This window comes from Cyprinodon tularosa, unplaced genomic scaffold (genome assembly GCF_016077235.1).
Source record: "Cyprinodon tularosa strain WSP-4 unplaced genomic scaffold, ASM1607723v1 ctg90, whole genome shotgun sequence".
NCBI lineage: Eukaryota > Metazoa > Chordata > Actinopteri > Cyprinodontiformes > Cyprinodontidae > Cyprinodon > Cyprinodon tularosa.
Genome location: NW_024039674.1, coordinates 961,145 through 976,978, shown reverse-complemented (window position 1 = coordinate 976,978; position 15,834 = coordinate 961,145). Strand labels below are relative to the sequence as shown.

Sequence of the window (15,834 nt, the reverse complement as noted above, 5' to 3'; positions counted from 1 at the left end):
TAAGAGAGCATTGAACAACAATAAACTCTCATACTGACATTTTACAATAAAAACAGCTTCAGAGGCCTGTTGTCAGGGTAATCACAGCAGATATGAAGATCTGGAGAAATCTGTCTGATTACATAATGCTCTGGTTTAGGTCCCACGCTGCCCACGTCCACCATCGACCCTCCTGATGTCAAACTCATCTTACCTCTTTTGAGATACATGAAGAAAAGCAGATTAAACCTAAATTAAACACTTTATACAAAACATGCATTGATGAGATAATATTGGTGGATGATAGTAGCTGAATTTATTTATTTTTTTTTTATGCCAGCAGACACATGATCAGGTGTCTGAGCTCCCAGAAATTCACACTTTTTATCTAAACCTGTCTTACTTTGGAATTTCTCATTCAGTTAAATTAAGCCTGAAATGATTCATATTGGTGGAGTATTTTAATTTAAGCAAATGTTCATTCAGTTAAGAAACTTGCTATTGATAGGGCTGAGGCAGGCTTCTCTCAAAAGCTAATAAATGCATGTAAAAACATAATTAAAAAACATATATATTCTAAATCAAAGATGTTGAAATTATTTATTTTATTTACAACTGGGGAAATATGTTTATTGATATTACAGTAATCATTTTTTATTATGACCGTTGACCAACCTTGTGCATCCCCAAGCTTCTATTGATAATTGGATGATCGACCTTTGACAATGAGCTCCAATGTTGGAAGGCTTCTTTCCATCACCCTGATTATTAGCTCCTTTCGTAGATTATCAGCTACTAGTTGAGTCTTTCTCTGGGACAATTCCACACGTTAACATTACTTTCAGTCAAAGAAAATCTTGGTAAAATTAGGAGATCAATTCCCAGTCTGCCAGACATATGAATACATTTAATTGGGGTTGCTGTGTTTAGTTTAAAGGGAAATTCTTCAAATCCATGTCTTGGTTTTCAAGCAGTCAAAAACATAAAGTCATTAAAGTCATGCTGCTTTAACTGCACATCAGAAGTGTGGAAGCAGAGTTTTCAAGAAACTAAATCTTCATTGTGATCATGGATACATACAGCTTCATATTACAAAATAATTATTACAGCAACATTAAGCTTCAATTAAGGAGTCAAAATAGCCCCATATTGGACATAAACGCCTCTCTCCCAATGACCACTGGAGATTTACCAGTAACCCTGCATGGTAATCCAGGCATAGACATTGAGTAGATGGTTGAAATGCAATGCATGATTTATAGGTCAGATTGATGTAAACTGGCTCAGAGAAGAAAAACGTACCTCTAGAACTCCTGTAAAACATGGAACAATGGGCCAAAGGTGATTGTATTGGTTTTTGACTTCAGTTACCCCTAACTGTTTAAGTATCCTTTACGTCTACTCTGTACTCCAGAGATGTCTAAAAATGCGCTCTGCTTTTTTAAACTGTTATTTTTACATTTTACATTTAGATACACGGAGAAATATAACTATAAATATAACTATATCCTTCTATGGATTCTATACATCATCTATCCCACTAAATCAATGTCAAATACACAAGTTGTATCATTATATTGTGAGATCTTTTTTTTTTTCTACAGATGAGACTGGTGAATTTTACAAATGACACATGAATGTCATTCTGTTTTGTTGATATTTGGTTTCTTTTCCATTTTGTGTTATTTTTGTTTAGAATTTTTCAAGTTACTCTCTGTTGCCCCCTTGTGCCTGTATCCTTTCCCCTACAGTAGCTCCCTTCTAGTTACTTCTATCCACACCTGCTCCATATCAGCTCATTAGTCAATTCTTTGTTTGGTCCCACCTCCTTTGCAGTTATTCATTGTTGTTACTTGGCTCCCCATGTGTGTTTTTCCCTGATGTCTCCTGGTTTTTGGTTCTTGGATTTTGTTTCTGTTACATTTTTCATTAAATCAGCAAACTCATCTCTGTGTTCGACACATTGATGCTGGTCAAATTGGAACAATAACCATCCAGAAAGTAAGTACAAAATAAAAAGACATTTATACAAATGTTGCAACCAGCAAAAAGTCTCCTTTATAAAAACCAAAACATATGAAGATCTATAAATTTGCTTGTGTCACACAGAAATGAGAAATCAGTCCCAAGAAACTCTTAACCTTTTTTTTTTTTTTTTTTTTTTTTTTTTTTTTTACACAAAGTGAACAATTGAAGAGTGGGGATCAATGTCCTGTTGGTAGAACATAGTGTTCATTTTATAAGTCCAACTTAATTTGATTTAAAACAAAAAATAAAATTGTGTGCTATATACAGCTGGCATTGATATATAAATTACAAACAGTAAAACACAGTTAATTATTTCATTAAATTAAAAAACCAACAACCTATAGAATAAATAAAAGGCTGTAAATAAAAATAAAACAATAGCTATATTAATACAAATTGCTTTTAAGAAAATAAGTCATTTATAAATTTGTGAGGACTGTTTGTCAGGTTTGATTTTTCTTATTTGTGTGTTTATGTCATTTTTCTATCATTTTAGAATCTCTGCTGGTAACACTTTAAATACCTGTTTGTTGATTTTGTTGTTGAAATAATAAAAAAATATCTTAAACAAGGTTAATAGATAGAGGTAGATCAGTAAAAACATCTACATAATGATCTGAGTTTGAGTTTTTATTCATTTTCAAATACTTGCCAATATGATCTCATTCCAGTTTGTACCTACAGTAAGTTGAAGGAAAGTAAGTACCTTAGTGAAGAAGGGAATACTGGCATTCATGAACAACATGAAATGCACGGTGTTAAATAAAGGAGAGACAGTCAGTAGGCAAGTTCAAAACGTTTATTAAATGAAGAACAAAACTAAGAGGGGAGCCCTTCACAAATATATTTTTGTATGGCTTTCATTTACCAAATTTACTCAAATTCTATTATGTAAATAAATTCTAAGCATGGGGTTTACACCTTACACACTTTAGTAACTTAAAAGCACCACATGTCTATATATGTTGTGAAACACCATGTAAAGTCTTAAAAACGTCTGAGTTAAACATACGGTAGCAGTTAAAGATCTTGGCTATTTAAGTTAATAATCTTATATCAACCAGCTGCTTGCTTTTTGTTTACCGGTGAGCAACAGTATCATTAGCAGATCATCTGACATGTTAAAAAGAAAAAAAAAAAACTTTCAAAAAGCAAAACACCGAATGTAGAACCTTAAGTTACAACAGCACAGAACTTTTATTCATTAACAGCCAACTTACTTTTATAAACATATTTATATATATTTATATATTTATAAATGTAATACTACATTTTTAATCTTTTACCAATTCATCCCAGAGAGAATAAGTAAAAATGTAAATAAATCAAACACAAGAAAATACAATTTTGTGTCTAAACAAATTGCTAAAATCCATTAAAATCAAACCAGCCAGACACAATAGTTTGGATACCTCGTTCAAATGGTAAAATATTAGTGTTGATTTTTGTGATGGCTTTTGGATAATATGAGGAAATTCTGCTGTGTGTGGCATGTTTGTGATCTAGTCTGCTCATAATGAAGTTGGGACAGCTCAAACCTCAAATCCAACAGGTTGGATTATTTCTCTGAGTGTAGTGTTTCGCCAACAGGCAGGGATGTAAAACTTTTAATGTGACATGCAGCCAATCAGAAAGCACCACCTGAGGAAATCGCCTTTTCTTAATCTTTTTTTCTCCAAAAACTAGTCTACAAAGCATCTTCACTACTTGTCCATTGTTGAGCATATTTGTTCTGTCTGATCTTATGTCTGATCATAGGATTTTTTTTTTCGGTTTTACCATCTAACATCTGAATTTTCCTGAAAGAAACCATTTCATGTGTGGTGTTTTGTGCTTAATGTGTGATGGTCTCAAAAGTTTTGAAAATCCCCCAAATATTTTCAGATCTACATTGTGAACCACTCATAAGGGCTTGAGCATAAGGCAACTTAACTCTATTTCTTGTTAAAGGCGTTTTACATCTTATTCAAAGGACCTATTTAGTTCTGAAAAATCAAAGAGGAACTTCTTAAGAAATTGAGAAATCAATCCAACCATGTTCTACTCTAGCTCTGGTAAAGCAGTCATAAATTTGGTTTTGATGTAAAAAAAGATTTAAAAAAATCAAAAGATTACCAATAATACAAAGTATTAAATAAACACTTGTCTTCTAATCTATAAAACCTAAACTTTTCAAACACAATAATTCTTTTTCATCATGAATTTCCTCTTTGAGGCGATACATTAAATGTCTTAAATCTCTGGCTATATCACATTGTATTCTTGACTGCTTGTTACCAATTATTTTCAGCTGCAACATGATTAATATTTACGAAACATAGTAAACATGACTTTGAAAAGATGTTCTGAGAACCTTTCTTAGTCTTTAACTCAGGTTGCTGTGGAAGCTGCTTCTTCCTCTGAGGGTCTTGTCTCAATGTTGCTGACCGTGTTCACAGCCTGAATCACATGCACCCTGTTCTCCTCCCTGTTCTTCCTTGAGCAGCTGAAAACCTTCTGAAAACCTTTGCGGAAATGCTTGGAGACGAGTGCGTAGACAATGGGATTGAGGCAGGAGTTGGCGTATGCTACCAAGTGGGATAAGATGCGTAAGGCGTAGGTTGTGTGGTTGAGCTTGAAATGTCCAAACCACATACAGAGGATTATGAGGTGATGAGGAAGCCAGCAGAGACAGAAGAGCGCAGCCACGATCAAGATCATTTTGGTGACTTTCCGCTTGGATCGTCTTGTTTCTGACTTGTCCTTGACGGGATCCACACTGGTCCATAGGTAGCGGATAGTGCGTGCATATGTGAGGCAGAGCACAAGGACAGGAAGGAGGTATCCAAAGATGAAGGTGCACAGATCCATTATAAAGCGAGGTCTGGGCTCCCAGGTAGGAATACAAAGCATGGTGCCATCAAGGTCCATCTGAGAGAAGTAGCTGAGGTACGGTGTAGAAAAAACCAAAGCCAAAGACCAAAGCAGGCAGATAGAAATGAGGGCATTCTTTGGAGTTCTCATCTGCCTGGAACGAAGCGGGTAACATATGGCTAAATACCTGTAGAAACAGATTGAAAACTGTTGAATAAAGGAACGATTAGAGGTTATTTTGTTTGTGGTGCTCTGAGAAAATATTGAGCCTGGTGGTCAAAAAGAAAACCAAATGTCATTAAAAACAGACCTTGTTTTAGCTGTTGTAACCAGACCAGATATAGAGACAATGCTTTTTCCCCAATGACCAATGACCTCAGTATTAAAATGGCACAATAATTTTTTTCAAAGTGAATTGTGACCTAGAGTGAGCCACATTGTTAGAAGGGAGCATGAAGGAATGAGAGATTACTGTTGGTTGGGATTCCAATGCTGTTTTAGAGATGACAATGTTCTTCGAAAACTTGGATTTGGAAAGTTGATTTACATGGTCAAACTTTCCAATAAAAATAAGAATCAGTATTTTTTTTTTATCAACACACTCTGGTGTCATAAATTGCTCAAACATTTTTTATACTACCAGTGGTTTTCGAACATTATTCAATTCAGGCTGGTTGATAATTTTGCTTATGAGAGAAAATATGAGCTTAAATTTTTAGAAAAGGCTGAAATTACCACGCTATTACTGTAGGTCCCAAAATGTACAGGCTGAACAAAGAGTAAAAGACTTTCACAGCAAAAACTCCCCAGTATAAAAACAACAAATTCTGATTTTGGAATCCAATTAAAGAAGGATTTAACTTGACAGGCTAAAACAAATTAGTGACATTTTGGGGTCAAACAAATGCTCTTCAAATACCAGGTTATAAATGATAAATCACTACAAGAGATTGTTTTAAACTGCTAAATAGCCAATTTTACCAATAAACTTTTTTTTTTCTTGTTACTTCCAAAATAGATTTTATTTCAAATTCTATCAGTTAATTCACAATAAATTTATCAGATTAAGTAATCAATTTAATACAAACATACAAATATATTTTTGTATTGATTTTCTTCAAAATAAAGAAAGTGTCAATATCTAATGGAGTAAATAATTGCTTAATTTGATCAAACTGCAAAGATAGAAGAAAATGTGATAAAAATGGACAATGTTGAGATTTCAAAATAAAGTTCAGTGATAGTATTCCTGATAAAACCTTTATTTTTAAAGGGGAGTCTGTTGCTATAGGTTCCTCATTAATAGTGGAATTATAAAAGAAATGATGATGATCTATAAAAACAAATCTTAAATATATTCTTAAAAATAAAGCCTTACAATCACAGTATTATTTAGAGAGGGAGGTTTTATCTTAATATTGCCTATATAAAGAAGTAATTAAAAAGGGATATAGCTTTTAAAAATAAACTTTTAAACTCTCATAAAAAATAAAACCCTTAAGTGAAGATGTTGTAAGTAAGACACATTCCCCATTATTCTCAAACACTTAAAAAGAAGGAATAAGGAAATAATGTTCTGCCTTCAAAATAAGGGACACAGATTATCTGTGTTTTGTTTTTCCAGGGGCAAAAGCAGAGATGTTTTAAAACTCCACATGTTTGAAAAGAACAAGGCTTCTAAGGGTATCACAGAACATCAATCCAGATCAAAAGGATTAAATTTGAAATTATCCTACTACATTGATTCAAAATAAAAATGCAGACATTAGTGAGCATGTGATCTATTATTACTGTTGTTACTATTATTATATTGCCCGAGAAGCACCCCACGGTCTTTGCTCAGACACCCTGAGTGGCAGTCTGTGGGAGTGGGGCTTGAACTCAGACCCTCAGGATTCCAAGCTCCATGCCCTAACCACCAGAGGCGTAGCCAGAACATTTTTATAAGGGTGGCCAGGCAATAACTAATGTACACTAAGGGGCAACCAAAGGTAGATAGGCAGCAAAACTTCATGGTCGGTCTACACTGCTCCAACAGGAACATTATTGAGCAAAACATCCATATTTTCTAAATAAAGACAAGCGATACTTTCCTACAGCCTTTGGTAAAAAATAGGTGAATATATTCAAACATCCGTGCTTTCTAGATAAAAGGTATAGTGGATAAAACTCTTTCAGGTTTGAGTTTGGGGCGAATCTTGGGCGATCTTTTCCATTCTCATTATTTACCCACTTTTATCAGTAATCATTCTGCATACAATTGATATTTATAAGTACTAATATCTACATAAATTGATAGTTATATATGTTTTTATTAAAATAGATAATAGTATCTATGAAATCACTGAAGACTCCTAGATGACTTGCAGAGGCATCCTTTTTCCTTTACCCCATAAAACACAAAATCTATTTCTGCTTTATTTCTACACTTATTTTAATGTTACTATATTGATGTGCATAATTACCCACAGTTTTTTTGTTCTCAAGTAAATGTTAATATATGAAAAATTAAAATGTTTTGAATATTCCACTTAAGAGGATTACTGTTGCCACTGTCTGTATTAGAGGGAAATAAATGGTAGGGGTGGCCATAGGGGTGGCCAATGATTGGCTAAGGGTGGCCATGGCCCCCCCCTTCTAACCACTAGGCCGCCACTCACCCCATTATATATTACTAGAAAATTAGAATAATCTTTCTTTAAATTTAAATGCATAATGCCTAGAATAAATACAACGGTTAAATCACTTTTTAGAGGTTTTTGTGAGTTAATAATGATGTAAATTATGTTAGAAGGGCAGATGATACTGATCGCAAATTTGTAAATTAAACTGAATTAAAATGCTATTTTGACATACCATGTGATATTACCAAACATCATCATCTGCAAAGGGATGTCCTAGACTCTAGGACCTAGAGTACAATTGCGTAGGGGGCCTCTAAGAGATGGAGGCCCTAAGCAACTGCAGTCTCTGTTTACGGATATTTATGCCATTGGATAGCTGGACAAGACACACCTATAATTCTTTAGTATTTTGTATTAATTAACTCTAATGTTAATAAGTTTATCATTAGCGATGAGAAAACATATTTTATTCTTAAAGAGGGGGTTCCTCTGATTTATCACTTCTCAAACTCAGCTGACTCTCCTGGAGTTTGAACATTTTCCTCCTTGATTGCAGCTTTCAGGCAGTGACTGAGGGTATTTGATACTTTATGCTGGGCTGAAAATCGGTACATATTGATCCTGAAGGTTTAAATGTGGCAATAAAAAAACATTTTTATTGATATTTCCTCCAACTTAACAGATTTATTCAACTTCACACCATTAATGACACACGCACATTTAGTTTTTTTTTATTATTATTTACTGTGGAATTGTCTAAGTTTTGTTGAAAATCCCTGCTTCTAAAACTTACTCATTTAAGTTCACATTTACAAGATAATCTATAAAATGCTCATAAGGTTTGCAGAGTTGCGCACCTGTCCAGGGAAACGGCAGTCAGTGTGAAGATGCTGGCGTACATGGTGAGAAAGATGAAGAAGTGCACGGCTCTGCAGAGCACCGGACCGAACATCCACTGATCCAGGGTGTAAATGGTGGCTTGAAACGGCACGCAGAATACAATGAAGCAGAGATCAGCCACCCCAAGGCTGAAGATGAACATGTTGGTGGTCTTGGTGCTCATCTGGCCATTGCGACACAGAACTGCGAGGACCAGAGAGTTCCCCGTGATGCCGAGTAGAAAGATGAGGGAAAAACTCACGGAAATCAATACGGACTCCGCTTTCCACTCAGAAGAGTTTGTGCAGGACAGATTCATATTTCTCTTTGGCTTTGGGTCAGTTGGTTTGATGTGCGCGCACGGGCATTAATGCGCAGCTCTCATCGCTCATTACGCACTGCACCCAGACCACAGGTCCAGATGGATTTAGCTGAATAACACCATATGCCACAGAGAGAGAGAATCCCAGCATCTGATGATCCCAGACTCAAGCTGCCTAAACATTTGTAACATAAACTGAGGTATATTCAAACAATTCCCAAACTGTTCTGATGGGTTTTGCGCGTTAGAAGTTATGTGTTTGGCTTCAAAATGCAAACATGTCCAAAATAACACCCAGAAAGACAAAGCAATATACAAACTATTACTAATGTTGGTTAATTATGTTTGTCGAATAAATTGCCAACAAAGAGTGGTTTTGAAGCAGCAAAAATGAGGATTAATTGGCTTAAAAACTAAAACAGCATAAGTCTGTCACCCTGTGGACATACTGCATCATTACAAAGGCAATAGAAAACCATTTTGTGACGTATTTAACCCTAAAATTTTGTATACTTCAAACTTCATGAGGTATACATAGGCTACATACTGTACTCCCTCCACATTAAATAAGAAAGTTAAATCGTTATTATTCACAAGGGGGTTATAAGATGCCTGAGGATTTCTAGTCATGTCTATATAGGGAGACTGTATAGTTACAGCTGGGATCATATGGAAATAGCTTTGAAAAGTGCCTTTTTTAGTACAAAAAATGCTTCAGATCATCAAAACATGTAACAAAATTAATTAAAATAAATTCAGAAAGTTTCTGTTAAACCACAATATAATATATGACTTGGTATAGGTAATCCACCTATGTTATAAAAAAATACATTGATAGACCTCGTTTAAAAGAGAAGTTTTTAAATCCATTTGCAGGAAAGCAGAATTCACTTTCATCAAACAAAGTAGGTATAATAGCTAACAGAATCAAGACATCACTGAAAATAAAATTGTGCTCTAATCTGATTATACTCAATAATAGATAAAAAAAAAAAAGTTTGTAACTTTGTATCGTCCACCAGGTTCTATTTGAAATACAAGTGTCAAATACTGACATGGTCATTATAGGGGTGGATCTTATTCACGCTGACAGTGAAGGTAATAGTTTAAAAGACTGATTAAACTAAGCCAATGATTGGCTTAGTTCAAAATGTGAAAAGTCCCACACATTCTTATCTTCATACTTTGATCTTGTGCTGATATATGGTATTGAATGTGAAGAAATATTTCTTCACAACCATGTCCTTTCTCACCACAGTTTAGAACCCTCCAAAGTTACTTTAACACAGTTCTCCTCCCCAAAAAGAAGGGTTCACTTTAGCAGATTATTAGATAATGGAGCTATACATTTTAAGGAATCTGTTCTGTTTGTTTTTATGTTGTCTGTATCACTGATCAATAATTCAGAGGGCAACTGTTTAATTTACAGTATGTCCACTCACAAACTGATAATTTTGTTGAGGGGTCTGCTAGTTCCATGTATACTAGACAATGTAGCCACTTAGAAAAAGAAAAACTTTAAAAATAGAAAGCTGGCTCCCTGGTTTAATGTAGAGCTGAGCACTTTGAAGCAGTGGCATGGGAAGGGGGGTGCTGTGGGGGCTGCAGCCTCCCTCGTCATAGCATCAGCCCCCCATGGTGGGGGGCTGTGGGGTAACATAATATTGTACTTAAAAACATGAAATTATTTATGTATTTATTTTTTAAAAGACTGTGTTTGATATGGGATTAAAATGATGGGCTGTGTATAAGATATAAACTAATGATTCATTATTTTAATATTTCATAAAAAACTAGGCTACTCCCCCTGAAGTGCATCCGCCACCTTACATTCGTTTAGGCATGGGTAGCAATAGGCAGCAGAAACGTATTTCTGACTATTTTGAGGTGAGAAATGGTTTTAATTCACCTATACGCTAGAATAAGGCTGCATATCACTAAATATTATGTCTGTATTAAGTGATAAAATATGAAATTATTATTTTTTTTTGTGTGTGTTTTTTGTTTCAGATATGAAATCATTCCCCATATCCATAGTCGAATGGACTTTCAAGATGTTCAATGCTCAGTTTAGGCTATATTTAGGCCATGTTTCATTCAAGTATTCCTGTTCCTGTTGATTGCAAGCTGTTGTTTGACACATGTCATCTCAAAGCACTTTACAGTTCAACCAGATCATCCAGTCAAATTGATACAAAGTTTTCTATCTAAGTAAACCAGTTAATTGCACCGACTCATTGACTCAAATACAATCCCTCACACTAAGCATGCTTGTAGCGACAGTGGAGAGGAAAAACTCCCTTTTAACAGGAAGAAACCTCCAGCAGAACCAGGCTCAGTGTGAGCGGCCATCTGCTGAGGCCCACTGGGATTCAAGGAGACGGAAGCAGAGACATAAAAAGCAGCTGTAAAAGGCGGCCCCATCCAGGAAACACACAGCCAGGCAGACGATCAATTTTGAATGATTAAAAGAGAAGATATAAAGTTTAAAATGTTCATGCTTTGTTCCGATGCATTTTAAATGGCAGTTTTTGGCGACAAATGTAGGCCTACAATATTATGTTAAAAAAGTCAGCCACAGCCCTCAACATAATGACGTCATGTGTTTTCCAACCCAGCCAGCCCCCCTCGCTTGAAACAGCTTCCAGCACGCCTGCTTTGAAGCAACATGCTTGAAAACTGGAGAGAAAATAGCGCTCTTCATGTCTACAGGAATCCTACCAAGTCTGGAAAAAACAGTACACTGCTGTATAAAATGTCCCTTCTTTAAACTTGAGCAGCATATTTTTCTTTGTTGATAGAGGAAAATGAGAATAACACTAGAATTCTTTTTAATACAGTTGCCAAACTCCCTCATAACCATAGCTCTGTTGAACCATCCATCCCACCTACTCTCAGCTCTAATGATTTTGTGGACTTTTTTGTAAATATGCTTACTCTATTAAAAATAAGATCAGTGGCTACCCTCTAAATATGATTGGTTTATCTCTGAAAGGTGAGGCAGCATCTGAGATAGCAATAGAATCTGAACCGGGTTTAGACTGCTTTGATCCAGTTGAAGTTTCAGAGTTAGCAAAACTATTGTCTTCATCTAAGCCTTCAACTTGTATGTTAGAGCCAGTTCCAACAAGGTTATTTAATAAGGTATTCTCTCTGATTTTCTCCTCCATTTTAGATGTGATTAGTGTGTCCCTGTTACAAGGATATGTACCTCAGACTTTTAAGGAAGCTGCAATTAAACCTTTATTTAAAGGAAAGCTCTACTCAGCAAGGAATAATCAATAAATCATTATCTATATCTAAAACTAATACCTTCACTGTGATTTAATAAATTTAGAGTTAATCAGTAAAAAAATTAAAATAATAATTTTTGTTGCGATCACTGAGTCTGAGACCGGCCATTTTTGCCCAAATATAGTAACACCTCACTCCTGACATCTTCTGGCAGTGACATCACGGTAAGGTAAGCCTAGCGTCATTCTCCCCGCACACAATCAGCAACAATTAAGATTTTGAAAGGACTTTACTATTGAAATTTGCGAGACATATAGTTAAACTACCCACGATCATGACATTTGGATGTTGTAATACGTCGGGTAAAAGTGGAAAAAAAACTAACAAAAACTACTTACTTCACCTTTCCGATTCATGATCCTCCAAGGACGGGTTCGGCGTTTTATTAGTAATTTGAAGAGGCAGGATTTGCAATCGAACTTCTGGCCAGAGAAAAAACCCTTAATATGTAGCCATCATTTCGAAGACGAATGTTTTCCAGATGGCTTGGATAATAGCGCGTTGTCACAAACACCATATAGAGCATTGGGACTTGCTGAACAGCTGATACTGCACCGTGACATCACAAACCGGTAGGTGGCAGTAGTGTTCTTTGATAAACATGGATGTCTCCGGTAAAGCAGATTCAAATGAAATTACCCTTGATTTAAAAAACTTATCATTTATTGCGACCACTTGCACCATAATGAAGTTTTTGAAGAGTTTCAGTGTGGCTTTAGCGCTCATAATAGCACTGAAACAGCTCTGGTGAAAGTCTCTAATGATGTTCTCATGCCTTCAGATAGTGGACTTGTATCCATACTTTTATTGTTAGATGTTAGGGCGACATTTGGTACAGTTGATCATTTCATTCTTTTTAGAAAGGAAATAAGGGAACAGGCTGGTTTAAATCTGGATGACTCATTCTGACTGCTTCTGAATGCAGACAAAACGATTATTGTCTTTGGATCTGTCATTTAAATCCCCTATCAAAAGGTTTCTAGAATTTCCTTTCTTTCATTTGCAATTAGTAATATCCTGTCCAGAGGTAATGCTGAGAAATTAGTTCATGCATTTGTTGCTACAAGGCTGGACTATTGTAATTGTTTACTATAAGGAAGTCCACCAACTGTAGTTAAAAGCCCTCAGCTGATCCAAAATGCTGCAGCCAGAGTTCTGATGAATATTAGAACTCTTATATCAGCGATATGATTGTTCTTTATGTTCCCAAAAGAGCACTTCGCTCTCAATGTGCAGATTTACTTGTGGTTCCTACAGTTTCTTAAAGTAGAATGGGAGGCAGATCTTTTAGTTATCAGGCTCCTCTCCTAAGGAACCAACCACCAGTTTTAAGCTATGAGGCTGTCATGGTGTCTGTGTGTGGCTGAGACTACAGGTTTCCAATCAGATCTCCAATTGGAGGGCGTGCCAACCCGACAGGTGATCCACCTGTTTCTCATCTGGTGCAGCTCTTATAAGGAGCAGCTGGACTACCCTTCACCGCCTGATTGTCCGACTAAGTTGGCTCCGCTGTCACTCCGTCTGCCTGCCCGCTCTCCACCGTTTGATCTCCAGCCCACCTTTGCAATCCACAAGCCCCCTCCGGGATCAGCTCATCTTCTGAAACAAAGCAGCTGAAAGCAGCTGATCAGCCTGAACCCATCTTGGATTCTGTTTTCAGTACAATAAAGAGATTGATCCTTTGAATCCTGCTTGTGGTTTCCTGCATGTGGGTCAGAAAGATCCCCTCGATCATGACAGAACAATCAGGCCAGTTTGACCCAGCAGAACCACGAGCGGGCTCCTCCCCCGAGCATAAGAGCGTGCTAACACAACACCAGGAGATGTTGCGCTCGTTGTTTGAACAGCAAGGGTTTGCTGCTCAACGCATGGATCAGCTGACCGCGTCGATCCAGGAACTGACAAACAAACTCTCCATTACGCCCCCTTCTCCGGCTGGCGCAGCGGCCGCATCTCTCCCGTTACCGCCCCCAGGTGGTCAATTCCGGGATGTCACCTCGCCAGTTCCTGAACATTATTCTGGGGAGGTTGGAAAGTGTGGAGGCTTTTTGTTGCAATGTTCCCTTGTTTTTTGTAGGTCACCCCAGTCTTTCTCCAATGATGCATCTAAGATTTCTTATTTAGTGGGACTCCTCCAGGGGAGAGCACTTCAGTGGGCGGAAGCTAAGAATAACTCTAATTCTCTGTTTAACCAATCCTTTGATGATTTTGTTTCTGAATTCAAACAGACTTTTGGACATGCTGAAACCCAAACAGAGGTAACTAGGAGACTCTGGACCCAGAAACAGGGCCAGAGATCCGTTGCCGATTTTGCTATTGATTTCCGAACTATTGCAGCCACTTCAGGTTGGAATCCCCAGGCTCTCAAGGGGGCATTCATTAACTCACTAAACGAGCATGTTAAGGATGAGTTAGCCTATCGGGACGATCCCCCAGACCTCGAAGAGCTAATTACATTAGCTATAAGGATTGACAACCGGTTACGTGAAAGGACAAGAGAACGAAGGCGTAGGCCGGCTTCCCCTGTTGCAACTCCACCTAGGGGCCCCCAAAGGGCTAGCCCCCAGCCAGATCTACCCATGGAGGAACCCATGCAGGTGGGGCGTGCCAGGCTCTCACCAGAGGAGCGCCAGCGTCGCTTTGAAGCCCGGGCATGCCTGTACTGTGGCCGGGCTGGACATTACATTTCAGTTTGTCCCCTTCGGCCAAAAGAGAGAGCCCACCAGTAGCTACGGGAATACTGGTGGGTAGTCTCAGTAACTCTGTTTCCCGTTTAGCCTTACCAGCTTCCCTTATCATTGAGCAGGAGTCAGTTCAGCTCCATGCTCTGATTGATTCTGGGTGTGAGCAGAATCTGATTGACAGTGAGTTGGTACAACAGCTAAAGATTCCTACCATTCCCCTGGTTGCTCCCCTCTGTGTATCTGCCCTTAATGGTAAGGCCCTACCTGTGATTTCACACCAGACCGAACCTATTGAAGTCGTTGTGTCTGGCAACCATAGAGAGAAACTTAGTTTCTATGTTTTTTCTTCTCCTCAGTCTCCCCTAGTTCTGGGTTACCCGTGGCTTTCTCTCCACAACCCCCACCTGGATTGGAGCAATGGTCGAGTGGAGTCATGGAGTCCATATTGTTTATCCACTTGCTTGCAGTCAGCTGTTCCACCAACCTCATCCAGTGCCATGAAAGAGGTAAAAGCACCTGACATATCCAATGTACCCCCCGAATATCATGACTTAAAGGAGGTTTTCAGTAAGTCCAGAGCCTCGTCCTTACCACCACACAGACCATATGACTGTGCTATAGATCTGTTTCCTGGGGCTACACTGCCATCCAGCCGGCTCTATAATCTATCAAACCGTGAGAGAGAGAGTATGGAGAACTATGTGAATGAGTCATTGGCCTCAGGCATAATCCGCCCCTCCTCGTCCCCATTAGGTGCGGGTTTCTTTTTTGTAGCAAAGAAGGACGGTTCACTCAGACCCTGTATTGATTACAGGGGTCTGAATCAGATTACTATAAAGAACAAGTACCCTCTCCCGCTCTTAACTTCTGCCTTTGAACCTGTTAGAGATTCCACAATTTTCAGTAAACTGGATCTAAGAACTGCCTACCACTTGGTCAGAATTAGGGAGGGGGATGAGTGGAAAACTGCTTTTAAAACCCCCCTAGGACACTTTGAGTACCTAGTCATGCCTTTCGGGCTCACCAATGCTCCTGCGGTCTTTCAATCACTAATCAATGACGTCCTGCGTGATTTCCTGAATGACTTTGTTTTTGTCTACCTGGATGATATCCTGATTTTTTCTCGCACACTAGAGGAACACAGAGTACATGTAAGACGAGTCCTCCAACG

At 37.7% G+C, this 15,834-nt stretch overlaps 1 protein-coding gene across 1 annotated transcript; it reads right to left on the bottom strand.

Annotated features, from left to right (window-relative positions):
- Window positions 1–3,322: 3,322 nt before the first annotated feature.
- LOC119776002 (galanin receptor 2a) lies at window positions 3,323–8,755 on the bottom strand. The gene is made up of 2 exons (XM_038274194.1): window positions 8,342–8,755; window positions 3,323–5,047 (listed from the first exon to the last, which is right to left on the bottom strand). Exons 1-2 carry the CDS (start codon window positions 8,680–8,682, stop codon window positions 4,378–4,380), a joined length of 1,011 nt encoding a protein of 336 aa, XP_038130122.1. The 5' UTR covers window positions 8,683–8,755; the 3' UTR covers window positions 3,323–4,377.
- Window positions 8,756–15,834: the final 7,079 nt, after the last annotated feature.

Bases quoted from the DNA above. Each gene is read 5' to 3' on its own strand.
- LOC119776002 (XM_038274194.1), bottom strand. From the start codon at position 8,682: ATGAATCTGTCCTGCACAAACTCTTCTGAGTGGAAAGCGGAGTCCGTA. The intron at 5,048-8,341 runs GTGCGCAACTCT...CTGTTTCTACAG, and splicing joins ACTGCCGTTTCCCTGGACAG to GTATTTAGCCATATGTTACC.